Source organism: Takifugu flavidus, chromosome 4 (assembly GCF_003711565.1).
Source record: "Takifugu flavidus isolate HTHZ2018 chromosome 4, ASM371156v2, whole genome shotgun sequence".
In the NCBI taxonomy this organism is placed as follows: Eukaryota; Metazoa; Chordata; class Actinopteri; order Tetraodontiformes; family Tetraodontidae; genus Takifugu; species Takifugu flavidus.
In genome coordinates, this window is record NC_079523.1 from 10662867 (window position 1) to 10678816 (window position 15950).

The 15950-nt window shown below is 46.3% G+C and overlaps 3 protein-coding genes across 4 annotated transcripts; 1 reads left to right on the forward strand and 2 right to left on the reverse strand.

Annotated features, from left to right (window-relative positions):
• Window positions 1–91: 91 nt before the first annotated feature.
• Window positions 92–1393, forward strand: gpx1b (glutathione peroxidase 1b). The gene is made up of 2 exons (XM_057028991.1): window positions 92–351; window positions 787–1393. The coding sequence occupies exons 1-2, from the start codon at window positions 136–138 to the stop codon at window positions 1135–1137; spliced, it is 567 nt and encodes a 188-aa protein (XP_056884971.1). The 5' UTR covers window positions 92–135; the 3' UTR covers window positions 1138–1393.
• A 239-nt stretch (window positions 1394–1632) lies between these two features.
• usp4 (ubiquitin specific peptidase 4 (proto-oncogene)) lies at window positions 1633–9744 on the reverse strand. 2 transcript variants are annotated; one of them, XM_057028987.1, is made up of 22 exons: window positions 9553–9744; window positions 8468–8595; window positions 8235–8365; window positions 8031–8157; window positions 7800–7945; window positions 7565–7626; window positions 7311–7454; window positions 6895–7012; window positions 6638–6811; window positions 6278–6436; window positions 5957–6181; window positions 5793–5876; window positions 5613–5707; window positions 5334–5516; window positions 5030–5238; window positions 4740–4955; window positions 4589–4659; window positions 4394–4509; window positions 4161–4310; window positions 3682–3785; window positions 3386–3474; window positions 1633–3249 (listed from the first exon to the last, which is right to left on the reverse strand). In XM_057028987.1, exons 1-22 carry the CDS (start codon window positions 9702–9704, stop codon window positions 3127–3129), a joined length of 3006 nt encoding a protein of 1001 aa, XP_056884967.1. In that variant the 5' UTR covers window positions 9705–9744; the 3' UTR covers window positions 1633–3126. The 2 variants fall into 2 exon arrangements, with proteins under 2 accessions (XP_056884967.1, XP_056884966.1); XM_057028986.1 differs by having other exon boundaries at window positions 6895–7015.
• Window positions 9745–9892: 148 nt separating this feature from the next.
• On the reverse strand, window positions 9893–12514 carry emc3 (ER membrane protein complex subunit 3). Its single transcript, XM_057028990.1, has 9 exons — window positions 12281–12514; window positions 11808–11979; window positions 11669–11726; window positions 11478–11571; window positions 11178–11282; window positions 11022–11103; window positions 10854–10933; window positions 10690–10772; window positions 9893–10621 (listed from the first exon to the last, which is right to left on the reverse strand). Exons 2-9 carry the CDS (start codon window positions 11960–11962, stop codon window positions 10493–10495), a joined length of 786 nt encoding a protein of 261 aa, XP_056884970.1. The 5' UTR covers window positions 11963–11979; window positions 12281–12514; the 3' UTR covers window positions 9893–10492.
• Window positions 12515–15950: the final 3436 nt, after the last annotated feature.

Sequence of the window (15950 nt, forward strand, 5' to 3'; positions counted from 1 at the left end):
GAGGGAACTATCTTGCCTGATAAGTGGCATCGATCTTTGAGGTCCCTATATAAGAACGCAGCGGTCGCGTGCAGGACAGAAGGTACGCAAATTCACCTGGTGATTTTAAAGAAAAGGAGAGAAAGTAGCACAAGAATGGCAACTCAATTTTACGACCTCACAGCCAAATTGTTAACGGGAGAAGCCTTTAATTTCTCCTCCCTCCAGGGAAAGGTGGTCCTCATTGAGAATGTCGCGTCTCTCTGAGGTACGACCTCCAGGGATTACACCCAGATGAACGAGCTCCACGAACGGTACGCCGGGCAGGGTCTCGTTATCCTGGGAGTTCCCTGCAACCAGTTCGGCCATCAGGTGAGGATCACCGCTAGATATATGATAGATATCTGCACTTGGAAACTTAGCCAATCCTTTTCAAACTTTCAGCATGAACTTTAGGTTTGAAGCCGTTTCTTCTGGTCTGCCAGTAGAATTTCCCATATTGTAATTTATAGTTAAGCAATGTTTCGCTTTAAGGTATGGCAGATTTGTTCTTTTTCTTAAATATGTCTGTGAACATACAATGCACAGTTTAAGTTGCATACCTTCACTAGTTATTGATTCAAGCATAATGGTGTCTACACGGAAGTGATACCAGTGTAAACATGTCGATCTGTCTATTAAATGTCACCACAGGGAATGTCAAGCCACACTTTAGTGCTTTTATGCCTCCTCTTTAATGTACCATTCTAGTTCAGCAACACGTGTTGCCCAGGAATAAGAGTTGTGTTTTAATGTGAACCTTTGCAGGAGAACTGTAAGAATGAGGAAATCCTCTCGTCTCTGAAATATGTCCGCCCTGGAAACGGATTCGATCCCAAGTTCCAGCTCTTTGAGAAGGTGGACGTGAACGGGAAGGATGCCCACCCCCTCTTCCAGTTCCTCAGGGAAAAGCTCCCTTTCCCCAGCGACGACCCAACTGCTTTGATGTCTGACCCCAAGCTCATCATCTGGAGTCCGGTCTGCAGGAACGATGTGGCCTGGAACTTCGAGAAGTTCCTCATCGGGCCCGACGGCGTCCCCTTCAAGCGCTACAGCAGGAAGTTCCTCACCAGCAGCATCGAGGGCGACATAAAGAAGCTCCTCAGCCAGGCCCACTGAGCCCTTTCACCCCAGCCATTCCATCCATGTTTCCCCCTTGGTGCACTTGCTTTGCAGCATTCCCGTTTCCAAACCTGTGCTCACTAGTTCACGATGGGCTGCGTTCAATCTTTTACAGCGTGAAGAGATCCTCTGAAACCATGGAAACGTGAGGGGGGTTTTTGATGTAATGTAAAAGACGGAACAACACCAGCGGCATCGTTTGCATGTCAAGCACAGTTGTGGTTAACTCTAAAAATAAATAAAAAAAATAAAACTTTGTCTTGCAGTTCCTGTTCAAATCCAAACTGACTGTTGGAATTCCTCACACAAAACATTCCCATGAAAGTGAAGGTGCTGTTGGACTGGTTTTTGCTGGCGGGTGTAATTACCGCCACGCACACCTACTCATCATAGCTCAACGCCACGCTGGAGCCATTGCGTCACCGCAGTTGGGGGTCGGTTTAACAGCCACTCGTCTCTGTTGTGTGGAAACACTCCAAACAAACCACCCTGTTGAGGCGTCCACTTTTTATTGTACTTTCAAAGTAGTTCAGTTAAAAACAAATACTGCAGATATCAGCAATAAGATAAATACCAGCACAAGAATTTTACACCTATTTTCACCTGTGGAGTATTTACATCTTTCCGGATACCGAGTCCGAACTGCTGACTTGGTAAGGGGGAAGGAAACGGGGTTTGCTTTTGGCAGTTTGGAGACGTACATTAATGCCTGCGTTCTAAGCCACAAAACGGGCGAAGGGGGTCCTCGCTGACCGCGAGACTGAGCTGAAGTACACTTTATAGTCACTCGGTCACTTCTGGACACCTGTTCTAACAGCTTTCCCTGACATCTGCATCAGTTAAAATCTGTCGTTTTCCTCACCGTTAAAGTGTTTAACAGCAATCGTGCTGCATCCAAATGTCTCTTTTCAGGAAGAAGGCTCTCATTAATATGTAGCTGTTCGTTGATTCAAGAAGCCAGTTCGGATGTGAGGAATAGAGCACCACTTTTATACTAGTTTATTTTGTTTACTCAGTGTGCTTTAAAAATATCCACCATTTCCATTACAGAGCTGCATGAATGTACAAGACTAATGTTAATGACAAGCTGGAGCAGGAAAGCTCGGGGGTTCTAAAATATGCTTCCTTTTCTTTTTTAAAGACACGTTAAAATGATCTGGAAGGTTATGACGGACAGTAACTCTTGACGTTAAGGCCAAATACGCTGTCCCCTTTTAAATAGAAGCAGGTGGTGTAGGAGCGAAAATTCAAAGTGCCTCCTTTCTAGTCAGGTTGCAGGGATCAAAAGGCAGCTTTTGCAGAGTCCTCACCGAAACAGAGGAGGAAAAAAAACTGGTTTGCAGCGTCTCCTCATCCGTCTATGGGCTGGAGAATCAGCACGAGCCATGCGATGTGACAGAATTCAAAACCATGTTGACTGACAAGAGCAATGAAAACAAACAAAGAAAACTGGTTCTGCCATAACTTGTACTAGGAGGCAAATTCACAGCCAAAATATGTCCCACTGTGTTGATGGTTGTGACACAGGGGTGAGACCGGGGCACCACTGTCACAGGTGGAGCGCAGCAGCCTGCCCCCCCCCACTGGTCTAAAACAGGTAGAATCTACGTCACGGCATTCATTTATGGAGATAAGAGATCAAACCCAGACCTAAAATGTGCTCAACAGTTGGTACATTTGATCCTAAATGAAACACTTTGGTTGAAACATTTGGCTTTTTTTTTAAATTACTGACTGTTGCTAAGGACAACAGAGACGTCTGTTTAATGTTTAATGATGTGAGTAAAAGGGGAAACGGGAAAGAAGCCGCTGCGGGAAAAAGTCTGTCGGCTCATTCTTCAAGGCGGCTGCTCTACATGTCAACCTACGAATCTGAAATCAGAGAGTCTGGCGGCAACGTGGACTTAATGTCAGTACAGTCCCTCAGCTTCGTGTGTGTGGCTGTCGGGTGTATCAGTGCGTGTCCTCCTGCGCGTGAGGGGCTTATCAGTTTGTGTCCATGTGGTCATCGGCTGCATCCGGGGCTCCACCGAGGGAGGCTGACGGCTGAGGTTTGGAAGGCGATTCCTCGTCTCTGCGCTGGTAGAACAGCACGTAGGCCGCTTTAGTCTGCCAGAGGAGAAGAGGATACAGTTACACGACAGAAACCCGATGCAGACACCCGACACCAAGAGCAAAGAAGGCCGAGGCGTGAGGGTTAATGCATCTGCACGCTGGAACGTCTCAGAGAGCGAAGACTCCTCACCACAATCTGATCCTCGGAGGCAGAGGACACGCTGCTGTCGTCAAAGTAATACCACTTTCCATCAGCTTTGTTCTTGCCGTAAGCTGTGTCTGTTCAGATGGAGGAGGAGCAGAATTAAGACGGGGCTGCTTCATAATCCAAGAACAGATTAAAAGTAGACTGGACAAAAAATAAAAAAAAGGGTATTTCAACAGATTTAACAGTCACAGCAGACGTGTCTGTGGGCGTTTGCTAATATGTAGAGATTAAACCGAGATAAGGGGTTTCAAATCAGGGAAATCACAGTGATAACTTACAGTGACCCCCTCCCATTCCTCCGTAGTGGTTTGAGACAGCAATGAGGTCGTATATGTAGGGGCTGGCCTTGGGGTCGCACACAAACTCAGACATGTTCAAATCCCTGAAAAGGAAAACGGCTTTTAAGAAAAACAAACAAAATAAAACCTTAAAACAACCTAACTCCTGGTATCTGGAGGATAAAAAAAAAGCCAGATAACACTGTTGGTTTCCTGACAAAATGTCACGCGGGTTTAAAGAAAAAGAAGCTACTTCTCCTTTTTAAAAATCAGAGAGGAAACGTGAAAAGGTCGACTGTTAAAAGGCTGCTTTTGAAATCTGCCAGTTACGCAACAAAAGAATAAAACACAGCATTTCCAGTTGTAGTTACTTCCTGCTTGAGAATTTCTTCTGAGTGGTTGCAGGCTGCCCAGGCGATAGTGGTGTTCTGTTAAAATGCATCCCTGCTCAGGTGTGTCTGTCTGTCTGTCTGTCATACCTGATGGGGAAGTCCACCACTGTGTCCAGTTTGTCCCTCCAACACCGATTGTAGGAGAATCTCTTCAGGTGAACCACCAGAATGCGTGGCAGCGACCACAGATCAAACTTTTTGGTGGCTTGTTGGTGTTTCTTACATGTTGGACAGTACCTGGAGGAAAACAATCAAAGGATTTTAAACCTGAAATTGAAGGAGCGTGACGCTGATTGATGCTGAAACGGAGAGAAGCTCACCAGGGGTCGTGTTCTCCGAGTGTCTCCATGGTCGTAAAGAGCTCGATGCACTCCTTCAGGGCCACTGTGGCTTTCTTCTTCTGCGGCTGCAGCATGCTCTCATGTTTCTCGTAGGCCTGGACGACACGTTAGCGCAAATATTAGCAGACCTGAGAGTCACTCCACTGCTTGGCGACTGTCGATGACCTCACTGACCTCAGCTTCCTGCTCGTCGTAATGCAGCTTCTTTGACTCCGTGTCCCAGTCGATGGCCACGGTAGAGTGGGCTGCGGAGGGACAGCACCCGGGGGTTCGTGTCAGTAAAGGGCAAAAGCAGATGTACAAGATTTGCACGGCGAGTTCTCACGGTTAAGCTGGAGGACGTTTCCATCACAGGGCAGCGAGCTGATGTTAGCCGTCCCGTAAGAGTTGACGACGCTGAACGTGAACAGTTTGGCTGGAGGCGAACACGGCTTGACGGCGTCTGCTTTCGATCCATTCTCCAAGTCAGAGGCCTCCTCCTCTTCGGAGTGGCCGTTCTCTGGCTCCGGACTCACCTGGTGATCCATCGCCTCCTCTTCACCTGAACAGACAAGATAGCATCTGTCTGCGTTTCCTATGGCGCACATCTGCTGAGAGACGGCGACCTGCGCTCACCATCGTACAGGCCGTTGGTCTCGCTGCAGGCCCCCGTGTGGTTGCTGCCGTTGCTGGAGCCGGCGCAGCAGGACGCCCCGTCCGAGAGGGAGCTGCCGCTGGCGCCCAATGACGTGGAACATTCGGCGGCCTGGCTGCTGCTGGCGAAGCTCGCCGAGGCCGACGCCCTGCTGTCGCTGTTGGGGCTCTGAGTGTGTTTCACGTAACGCCTGCAGCGGAGGGGGAAGAGGAACAGAATTACACACCGGCGAATCCAGGACCCGAACAGCTTGTGTGCAACCTCTGATCACATGAAACATCTCACCCTATCCTCTCCAAGATCTTGTCATAGAGGACGTCTGCGATGAGGTTGTGTTTGGGCACCGTGATCAGTAAAGGCTGGCCAAACAGCACGGTGCTCGTGGAGCTCCCGATGTGTTTGGAGTGACGCTCCCTGAAATACACGGGCAGGTTCATCCTCTCGCCGTCCTCCTCCTGCACCTCGTACCTGCAGGCACGAGCAAACAAAGCAGTTATCCACTTATATTCTGACCGGACGGCAACGGAAGCGCACGTGCGGCCAAAGCGTAGTGTGAAAACCTACACAAAGATGTCGTCTTTTTCCATTATTTGGTTGAGGCCGTCATCTCGTCTGTAGATTTTATGGAACCTGTGATTATAAACATCCGCCACCATCATCTAGAAGGGAGAAGATAGCAGATTATATCAGTCAAAGATCGGGTTGGAAGGCCGTTCTGGTGCTCTTAAAGTAGGAAATCCTCACATTTTCTGGAGCGACACCGCAGAGTTTGGTCAAGGCGCAGCACAGATCTGTGACAGTACCCAGTTTAGGGACCACCACTCGGTACTGTGAGATCAAAGGGGAACTCTGTCAAATCAAAGAGTAATACAAAATCTACACCCGTTCCCCGTTTAGTGAAAGCTCACCTGTGTGGGTCTGGACTGAGGGTCTGAGCGTACCAGGAAAACCTCCAACGTTCGATCCTTTTTCATCGGGAGAGGCAGCGTGAGGTAGCAGAACGGATCAAAGGTTACCGACACCTTGGAGCACTCTGGACACACCAAGGTGGACTTGAAAAGACCGTGGAAAATATCAACTATTATGGAGTCGTTACGCAAGCGATGGTTTGTCCAGGCCTCCTTAGCAACAATCTGATTGGAGGGGAAAGAAAGACAAAACAGAAGTGCACTTTAATAGCATGAACTAACTGAGCTGTTAAGTTTTGCCTGTTTGTGAGCAGGTGGTACCTCATCGGGACGTCCCTCCGCGTCTCTCAGGGCAAGATAAGGCTTCTTTTTCACGCGGTTCAGATCTTCGTGGAGCCCATCCAGCAGGAAGGCCAACAGCTCCTGGGAGTCCTGCTGCTGGTAGCCCGAGAACTGCGGAGCGAAACGCCCAACTTGTGTCTGAAAACAAAACCGAGGGTTTCAGTTTCCTTCATCTCCGAGGAGGCGCTACAGGTGCAGCAAGTCCAGGACTTTTTCCCCAGTGCGTTTTCCCAAAACAGATTTCACGACATGTTTTTAAGTCATCGCTTGACGAATGCCGACGCGTGTTTGTTTGAATTTTGTCGTCCCTCAACCTCAGAACCACTTGGGACGACTCACTTTGAAGGAGCGCGGGGCCACGTAGCTGCTGCGGCTGAGCCACATCTGCTTCACCAGGTCTGCGTAGGCCTCGGCGATCTCGCCCCTCATTCCCAGGGGGTTCTCTCTGTTGATCTCCGCCTCGTACTGGTCGTTGAGGAAGTACTCGGTGAGCGGCGAGGCGTTGCTCAGGCACTGAAATCGAGGGAACAAAAAGCGGCTTCTGGTAAAATAAATGAAAATCATCACAGCGGATGGCTGCAACCACTGAGTTGTACCTGGAGGGCAGAATTCATGAAGCACGTGTTGCCCAAATTGCTGAGGCCGCACAGGCCGGGGTGCGACTGGGACTCTCTGTAGCTGTAGGAGGAGCTGTAGGAACTGTACTCCCCAAGCCTGCTGAAAGCACACTGTTATAAGAAGGACTTACATGACCCAGCACATTCTATTTTGTTTTGTTTAAATCCTCCAATCGTCTCTTCCATGCACAGTTCAGCAGAAAATCTGCAGTAGGAACTTTGAATGATCCTGCCGCTATGAACATCAGGGAGATTCTGGGGTCATCTTACGCACCAAAGCAGAGACGACACAATATTTCTTGTCTGGAACTATGCTTCCCTCCTGGAACACACCTAAAATCCCATCTAAGAACAGCAGCTTATAAACACAGGAACCGGTATTAGCCGCGTCTTGCCTGCTTCCAGAAGACGAGCTGTTGTTCAGAGTGTATCCGGGGCTGCAGCAGTTGTCTCCGTTGGTTACCGTCGAGGAAATACTGGCGGAGTTGGAGGACAGTTTTGGGGAGGTAGTGAAGTTCCTGGACGAGGCGGCGCTGGACCTGGTGAGCAAAATCAGAGCGTTGTATGAGAGTTACGTGTGGAAATGACCTCTGCTTTCTGCCTCTCGTGCATTAGATTTAGCTTTTTAGAAAGAGCTTTTTTTACTTACTTGGAATGGGAGGCCTGCCTTGGCCAAGTGCCGTCCTCATTCTTCTGCTCAATCACAAGAACCTGAGGGGGAAACCCGACAAGGTTTAGCTGCTGCACACCCACCAACCATCTCCACCTGCTCCCATGTGGACTAGGAGTGGACTCCCAGGTAAATGTCACATGTTGGAATTAAGAAACACGTGACAAGAATGAAGAATGAATGAAGAATGAATGAAGAATGAACTCCACTTTACCTGCCCATGGAAGAGACCAGCATCCTGCACAGTGCTGTCTGGCTTATTCAGCTGCTCGTAGGTGTTGCTCATATATTTGTTCCAGAGGCGTGTCTCCTTCTCTGCTGGGATCTTAAACAGCGTCCTCATCTCCTTCTCTATTGTATCTGCAGAGAAGCAGAAGATCCCATCATAAAACACCGGGCAACATTCAGCGTCGTCCGAGCGTTCACCCGGGGATCGGTTCCTCACCGATGGTATCGGCTTTACTGAAATAACGCGTGACCGCGATGTCCATGTTGTTATTCTCGCACAGGTTGAGCTCCAGCAGGTAAACTTCCACCTTGCAGTGCTTGACAAACATGCCGTGTTCGATGACCTGGACAGACGAGGGAACGTTCAGGGGCGTGGTTTTATACAGGGAACAAACTGGTCAAAAATGATCGCTGGCCTCACCTTCCTGACAATGGGTCTCTGGCCATCCAGGCAGCTGTACCAGCTGATGAGTTTATTCCACGCCTCAGTCGGCACAAGGACATAGTCCAGCTCGTCAATAAGGTGCTCTTTCAGGGCCTGAGTATCTTGATCTTCACAGGGAAGAAAACCCCAAAAAACAAGTTTTTATAGATCAATTTATCAATCACAAAGGGTGTGGCTCAGGCAACTTTTATTTTAAAGTTGAGCTTTACCTGAGAACAGCCCGGAGTTATCAATTGGTCCTGGATAAAGATTCCGCTCGCCGACGTTATACATGTCCCAGCTGTCGAAGCCCACATACTTCTTCCATTGTTTGAACCACCGGCTGTCGATCAGATACCTGCAACAAATGCCACGCTGACAGTTGATCTCAATCATATCACACTTTGTGTCACTTGTGATTACCTGACATAACCGTGGACACCCTGGCTGGTCCAAATATTACGCAACACCAAAGTGTCCGGGGACATTCCGGTGGAAGCAGCGTTTGAATGCGACTTAATCTCATTCCAGGCAAAAATCTCCTTTAGTTAATAGGCTTGTTAGCGCATGTACACATGAGAAGACACTGGGTCATCAAACCACATGGATGAAGCCAAACTGGACTGTTATTTTATCTTAAGATACAGGCTACACACGGGTGATGACAGCTAACTCCCTTATCAATTTTAGCTTTATAAGACATTACATCATAAGCCTCGGTGGCCATGGATGTTTTTATGACTTGCAATAATGCTGAACAAAGACAGCTATTCGTTTTTTAAAGGAGAAATGTAAAAGAAATAAACGTACGGGTGTGTGTGTATGGCTAGCAAGCCGGAACAAGCGTTTCATGACGGAGCATAATACTATCTTGTGGCCCAAGGTTCGATTCCGGGAATCACTACTCAACTAGCAACACCCCGTGATGACTTGATGGAAAGCCTATCATTCGAATTCAAGGCCTAGTCCATCATTCGAATAAACAGTACATCACCCAACTTGGCACAAACATGCTGCAATTCCAGTCACTGGGCTAAATGTTCAAAAGAACGGCAATGCCAACACAAATAGCCTTTAGGGCGGGGAGAACTATAAACACGTTTTCAAAAGCCGGGCTGGTTAACGGCTAGCTCCCCAACTTCTTTTAAATCGCTGACCAAACTGGTGGCACCGCCGCATTCGGTTTTAGACTTGCTGTCGTCGTTAGCATGCTAGCTCCGGTGTGTTTGCATTTCCTGCTTCTCGGGAGCTAACGTTAGCTGGCTAGCTAGATGCTAACTGAAAGACCGCTCTAATGTTAGCCGTTTCTTCTTACCATTCGTCCCCCTTTCTTAGAGCCGTTTTCAAAAGAGACCCGATTGTCTGTTTTTGGCTTTCGGTTGAAGGTGTTGGCATTTGACCAGCAACCGGCTCCGAGTCGGAGTCTGCCGCGCCAGCCGACTCGGGTCCGCCTCCCTCGGCCATCATGCAGCGAGTGTGCCGGTATCGGGAGCGAGCGGATGGAAGGAGCACGCGTGAACGAGCATCGTGGATCTCCGGTTTTCTGCTGCCTGCCTGAAAATGTCCTCAATAAAGTCCACAAACTCTTACGTCGCTCTTTATACTTAACAAAATAGCTAGTCAAAATGACTGTAAATCTACAGAAATTCATTAACTGAAGTTGAGACAACGATTTTAATCAAAACAGGCTTTATGTTGTACAAACAGGCGGGTCATTTTTACAAAATAAAGTCTACATACATCAAAAACAAACTATTTCAAACACACGGTCACATTCTAGGCCCAGAAAAAAAATCATTTTTGGGCCGAACTGTAGGCAGGTGACAAAACTTTACCTATGATCCACGGAAATAAATATCAGACATTTAAAACTGCAATTTCCTAACACTCAAAAATGATACAACTAAAAAAAAACAAAGCAACGCAGCTTAACGTAGCTGCGTGTAATAGAAGGACCAAAAGAAGCACTAAGGATATTCCAATCATCTAAGAATCTGGTGGCCTAAAACTGCAAGCTAGTAATGCATTAAAAAGACAAACACTCCAAAATATCTCCATGGAGAAGCAAGGCTGTCTAACATGGAGTTAAAACCAGTGAAACTGTGTGAAGAGTCAAGGATCACAATCATGAACCAAGACTGAATGTAACTGTACTGTAAACTTTGCATAACATAAAGGGAAGTGTCCGACTTCTGTGGTTCTGACCCAAAAAAACAAATCCCTGCAATGACCACAATTCAACTGGAGGCGCAATGTCAGAAGATGCCAGTCGGCAGCTCCTTGCTGAACATGCCGTCAAAATCCAGCTCTCTGCTCATGAGATCCTCCTCTACGTTCTCCAGCGCCCACTGATGATCGGTCAGCTCCAGCGCCTCCCACTCAGCCTGAAATCACAAGAGACAAGAGTGAAGGACAGACCAACGCTGATAACCGCTAAAACTGCCGAATATACCTTGAAGGCTTTATTGGTGTCCGCAGGCATCGCCATGGCGGCGCCGCTCATTTGCTCCTGCATGATCCTGGACTGATCTGCACCTGAGGTCGTTCGAAAGGATTTTATGGCAGACACCTGGCACTTTTCACACAGGACACGATGCTATAACTGACTAAAGTTACCATTATCTTGTCCCAGAATTAAAGAGTACATGCTTCGTAGTCCAAAGACGTTCAGGAAATACCACGACGCAGAGCTCACCCTGGATGGATACAGTCACACAACATTAAATAATCGGAATCACGATCTTAAAATGATCATATGTGCCAGAAGATCTCATACTGTATTACCATGAGGCATCCAGAGACAGAAGCTCTATTCCTTGCTGCAGCATGGGCTTGAAGCGCAAAGTCAGAGGGAACGGGACCTTGGCTACGAGGCACAACAGAGGAAAATGTAACATTTCTCAGGGTTTGGGAATCCTCTCGAGAGAGTGGGAACGTTACTTGTTACGAATCCGGAAAAGGTCCAGTTGATCCAGCCTCCGATGAGGATCATTGGGAGCACGTTGGTGACGTTTCCCTTCATCATGTCCGTCAACATGCTGGGATCTGTGGAACAAAAAGTGCGATTGCGGACAAGACGACGCGTATTTATTCCTGGAATAATGACTGAAATCTGTTTTGATTGAGGCTGCCCGAATTTAGCTTAACAGCGACAATCTAACAATCTTTGTCCAACGTGTTCATCGGCTAAAGTTTTGGACATAAACCTCGGAGTGTATAATGCTAAATACTAAATTGTACCTGTCATTGGAGAAGGTGGAACAACCTTTCTTTTAGTCTTCTTAAAAAAGCCATCTTCTTGATTGTTGAAGTAAAACTTCCGCATTAGAAAAGACTAAAACAAAAAACGTATTCGCCAAAATTATCAGTCTGACTGATCAGGAAGAGAAAATGTTCAAATTCACCGAGGAGGGAAAAAATGATCCACGTACCTGTTTAGGGATGTATTTTCCATTTTCTCTGAGGATTCTGCTCCGAATCAGAACCTGACTAAAATAGAGACTAAACATGAGCTGACGCTGCAGATTTATTTTTAACATATTCTAGAACAGAGCTTTTGATTTTACACACCTGTCAGACACTTGTTCTAAAGTTAACTTCTTGTCACTCTGGAGAAGAATAGAGACATAATGACGAATCACTCCGACGAGAAAGGTGATGAAGACGATGGGCAACACCACCCAAAGTCGGATATTTGAGTCTAGGAGAAGCTCCGGTTCAGCCATGCGGCCTGGTAGCTGACCTGGGGGAAGAGTAATTACAAAAAATAAGCACAAAACAGCCTTATTCTCGTTTTATTCACCCTCCGAGTGAGCTTAAACATAGCAGAGGGATGGGCTGTAAGTCCTTTAGCAAGCTAGCAGCTGAAGAAGTTCGTAGATGTCAAGCTAAAGAGCTAACGCCGAACAACCTAAATAAGCTGCGCTTACGGTAAAAGTTGCGTTATTATTATTTTTTAACACGGTGTAAAAGTTTATGTGCAAACATTGTTCCATAAAGGCAATGATGCTAATGCTAACGTCAACGTTAGCCAGCCGGCTAACCTGCTTTCTAATATCCGGGTCCCGCTTGGTGGAAGCTGGCGAGTCGTCGACCTCCACGCAAACCGTTTCGCTCCACTGGCAGATAAATCATTAAGTTTTCTCCGACAAATTCAGCAATATTTAACAGTACGCATCTACTACTGCAGTCATTGCGGTCCAATACTGGCTGTTCGGATGAGAGGATTCTGGTTTTTGCATCAACCGACCCAGCAGCGCCACCCTGCGGTGATGGAGAGGCGGTCGGTCCACGCTGCCGTTCATGTTACCATGTTCTGATTTTAATCCAAGAATTAACATTTTCCCGACCATTCTCTTGGTTCCATAAATCCAAAGCTAATGTTGCAAATAACAGCAGCATAAATCCAATTCTGAAGGTTTCACCTTTCTGTTTTTTGGGGGTTTTTTTTTTTTTTTTTTTACCCAGACTAGATTCTATGCTTACCGGGCTAGGTGTCATTCTCTCTGTTACCGATAGGTGGAGGTAATATAGAAGAGGTTTGTTTAGCATGCGGCTATTTCCTGATGAAGAAGAATTTCCTCATCACAGACAGGAAATTGGTAGTTTATTCTCAATTAAAATCAGGTATGTCAGCATTATATTCTTGTAGTAGTAAAATGTAAAATGATCGATTAACTAACTCTAGTGCAAAAACGTACGTGAAAAAAATGACATCCCACGTTGATCATATGATCTAGAGCGCCACCATCTGGACATGGCTATTTCCAACTGTGAGCGGTAGAACCATTTTTTGTTTGTTTCCCAAAACTCACCTTTCATCACTCTACAAGCTGTTAACAGATGGACTGTGCATGACAGTGTGCTATTTTTTATTCTACTCAGTAATTAACTGACTAGGGGCACGAGGGCTGTCTGAGTCCAATCTGTTTCCTCTAATGATGCTTCTCCCCATCTTCATTAAGGATGGATGTCCCAGGTTTGAACACGAGTGTACACAAGCACATGTTTGAACACAAGCATCTGACAGCTGCATACAGCTGCCCTTTAAAAAGCCACATTCTCACAGTTCATTGATGAAGATTGTAAATCCTGTGCAAATTCATAATTCCACCAAATGCTGTGGTTTAACAAAACTCTTCCAGATTTGCGATCCAATATGTGCATCATAATAGGCTTCTAGGCTGATAATTTTCACTTCTTTATGTATATGCTATTTATACTAAATATTTTCTCTTGCTGTGGTTGTACAGCAGCACTGTCACGGTGCTGTGATGACATCTGTCCTGATGCAGCACAGAGTGGGTGGAGATGAAGGGATTAGCGTCGCTGGTGCTGGGACATAATTCCACAGACACAATTGTGCAGCTAAAGCTTTATTTGAATGCATATATCTGTAACACACAGGAAGGGTGCCGGCTCTCCTGCTGAATTACAGACAAACTAAAAGCAACGTGGGCAAAGGGTGCGGATCCATTTGCCGACTAATTCTGCGATGTCTGCATTGTTATGCAGGAACATTTGTGAATTCTAGTTTTAACACATCACCATAGCTCAGCGGCCAAAATCTGCGTCAGCTGATTAATCGGTTTTGCATAACAGTCAGTGCATGCTCATGAATGCAGCCTACATGTCCTGTTATACTGCCTAGAGGAATTGAAAGCAGAATCAGGTGTAGCAGATAAAAAAAAATGCATTTGCTCTAAAACGTGTACAGAAGCAGCTGCTGGGATTTAGTTCAGCTATGTTAGTTTGTGGGAACTTTTGCATCCATGCATTTTGTCCAGTTGACCGTGGTGATGCTGCTGTGATCCAGAGGGCAAAATGTACAAATGGGGAAGTTTTCCTTGGAAATGTTTGTATTTCTTTCAATGGGGATCTTAAACTATATGTGAACATGCCGAAGAGAAGAATCTGTTCCGGCACAGGTGCCATAAAGACAAGTGGAAATGCTTTGAGCAGCTGTGAAAACACAATGAGATTCAACGATATAGAATCCACAGGTTTCCTTTTTTCAAGTGCATCCTCAGCAGAGACCTGCTGAAGGAAGCCCAAAGCCCAAAAATCCAGGTAAAAAATATTTAGATTAAAAATATTTTTCAGTATATTCTGTCAAATTTCAGCTCTTCTGCTTCACCTGCAGAGAAAAATAATGCCCAGGATTCTTCTCTAGCTTACAGACCTCGCCCTCTCTCTCTCTCTCTCTCTCTCTCTCTCTCTCTCTCTCTCTCTCTCTCTCTCTGTGTATGGGTGACAACCAGTTGAGGCTCTTTGATGACTCCTGATGCAAAAGAGGATTACGGGCAGATGGCCCAAGGCTGTGTTTGTGTGTGTAACATGAGGGAACACTTTGTGAACTCCTGTACAAACTTTCTCAGATGATTGAAGTCTGGAGAAAATAACAAACAGCATTGCTGCAGTATGACAGATGTCTCCTCTTGATAAATGCTTCAGAATCTCCCTGATTACTACAGCTTACTCTGTCGTGATGTAACACAGCTGCACTCGGCATGTCCTTTTGTTTTTGAACAGATGTGTCCTGTTGGACAATCAATATAAAAACTGTAGGTTAATAAAATACTTATAATGGCAACAACTACAGAGGTATTTATATGTAACGCCAGAGAATAAACGCTCTCATGCTGCAGCTCTAAGAGAAACCGTGTCAATGATGTCAGCGTTAATTCCTGTTCGCACCACGAGTCACCACCACGGTTGTTTCACATGGAATTAACAAACAACGGGCTGGCTGCCTTTCGTCCAATAAACTCTATCTCAGTGGAACCAGCTCTCAGGTACTTGCATAACCACATCACTTCCAGCGAATGGCGATTTTCCCACTCACCCATGAGTGGACCACGCTGGTTTGGATAATCACACAGCGGCTGTCATCTCTCCCCTGAATGATGAATGCTGGGGGAGATTGACCTTAATTAGGTTTGATTACAGCATCTTCTTGCAGGCCTCAGCAGAATCAAGTGAAAAGGTTTATTGGTCTGTGATGTCATTTCTTCTCTCTGCTTTCTCCTAATGACGGTATGTACATGGAAGGACAGCGGAGCGCGTCCATGACCGAAACTTCACTGAAACTTTCTGGAAAAAAAATCCATGATCAGAAATGTAATTTATGGGTTTAAGATCAGACAGATGGGTATCAAGGAGGCGATGAGAGATTAAAAGTCATGCAGCAGATTCATTTTATTCAAACATGCTGAAGGGGCATCTGAAATACTACCGGTACACACAGTTTCTATGGTTACAAGGCTGCTGGCAGTGGAAAAAGGTCTCCACCAGCCACCTTTAATGCTGACAGATATATGTGAGTAAAGTTGAGACTATAAACATCATTAAAACAGCAGACAGGGAGCTCATGCATCTGAATGAAAATGCTGTTCTCCTGGAACTGCCACAGTTCCTTTGTTGTCCACCTTCTCCATCTGTCTAAATTTGAATAAAACCTCAACACGCTATGCTTTCATACATGCAAGCCAACATGTTTTGACCTCTCCTGCTGGTGACCTCTGAGACGCACCTGCACCGTCCCAGCATCTCTTGCCACCTGCTGTGTCCAGACATTCAGCTCTAGTCCCAGAGGGCAAATGTATTCTGCCTTCTTCCATGCTCACCATTATTTTAATGGCGCCATATAAAACCTAGAGGTCACGTGATCGAAAGGACAATAGGCGATAAAGCACAAACAGGCCAATCTCCGTG

Bases quoted from the DNA above. Each gene is read 5' to 3' on its own strand.
- usp4 (XM_057028986.1), bottom strand. From the start codon at position 9,704: ATGATGGCCGAGGGAGGCGGACCCGAGTCGGCTGGCGCGGCAGACTCC. The intron at 5,239-5,333 runs GTGAGATGTTTC...CCTCCGCTGCAG, and splicing joins AAGATCTTGGAGAGGATAGG to GCGTTACGTGAAACACACTC. The intron at 4,660-4,739 runs GTGAGAACTCGC...GTCCCTCCGCAG, and splicing joins AAACGTCCTCCAGCTTAACC to CCCACTCTACCGTGGCCATC.
- emc3 (XM_057028990.1), bottom strand. From the start codon at position 11,962: ATGGCTGAACCGGAGCTTCTCCTAGACTCAAATATCCGACTTTGGGTG. The intron at 11,727-11,807 runs GTGTGTAAAATC...TCTCTATTTTAG, and splicing joins TTAGAACAAGTGTCTGACAG to TCAGGTTCTGATTCGGAGCA. The intron at 11,104-11,177 runs GTAACGTTCCCA...TGTGCCTCGTAG, and splicing joins CTTTTCCGGATTCGTAACAA to CCAAGGTCCCGTTCCCTCTG.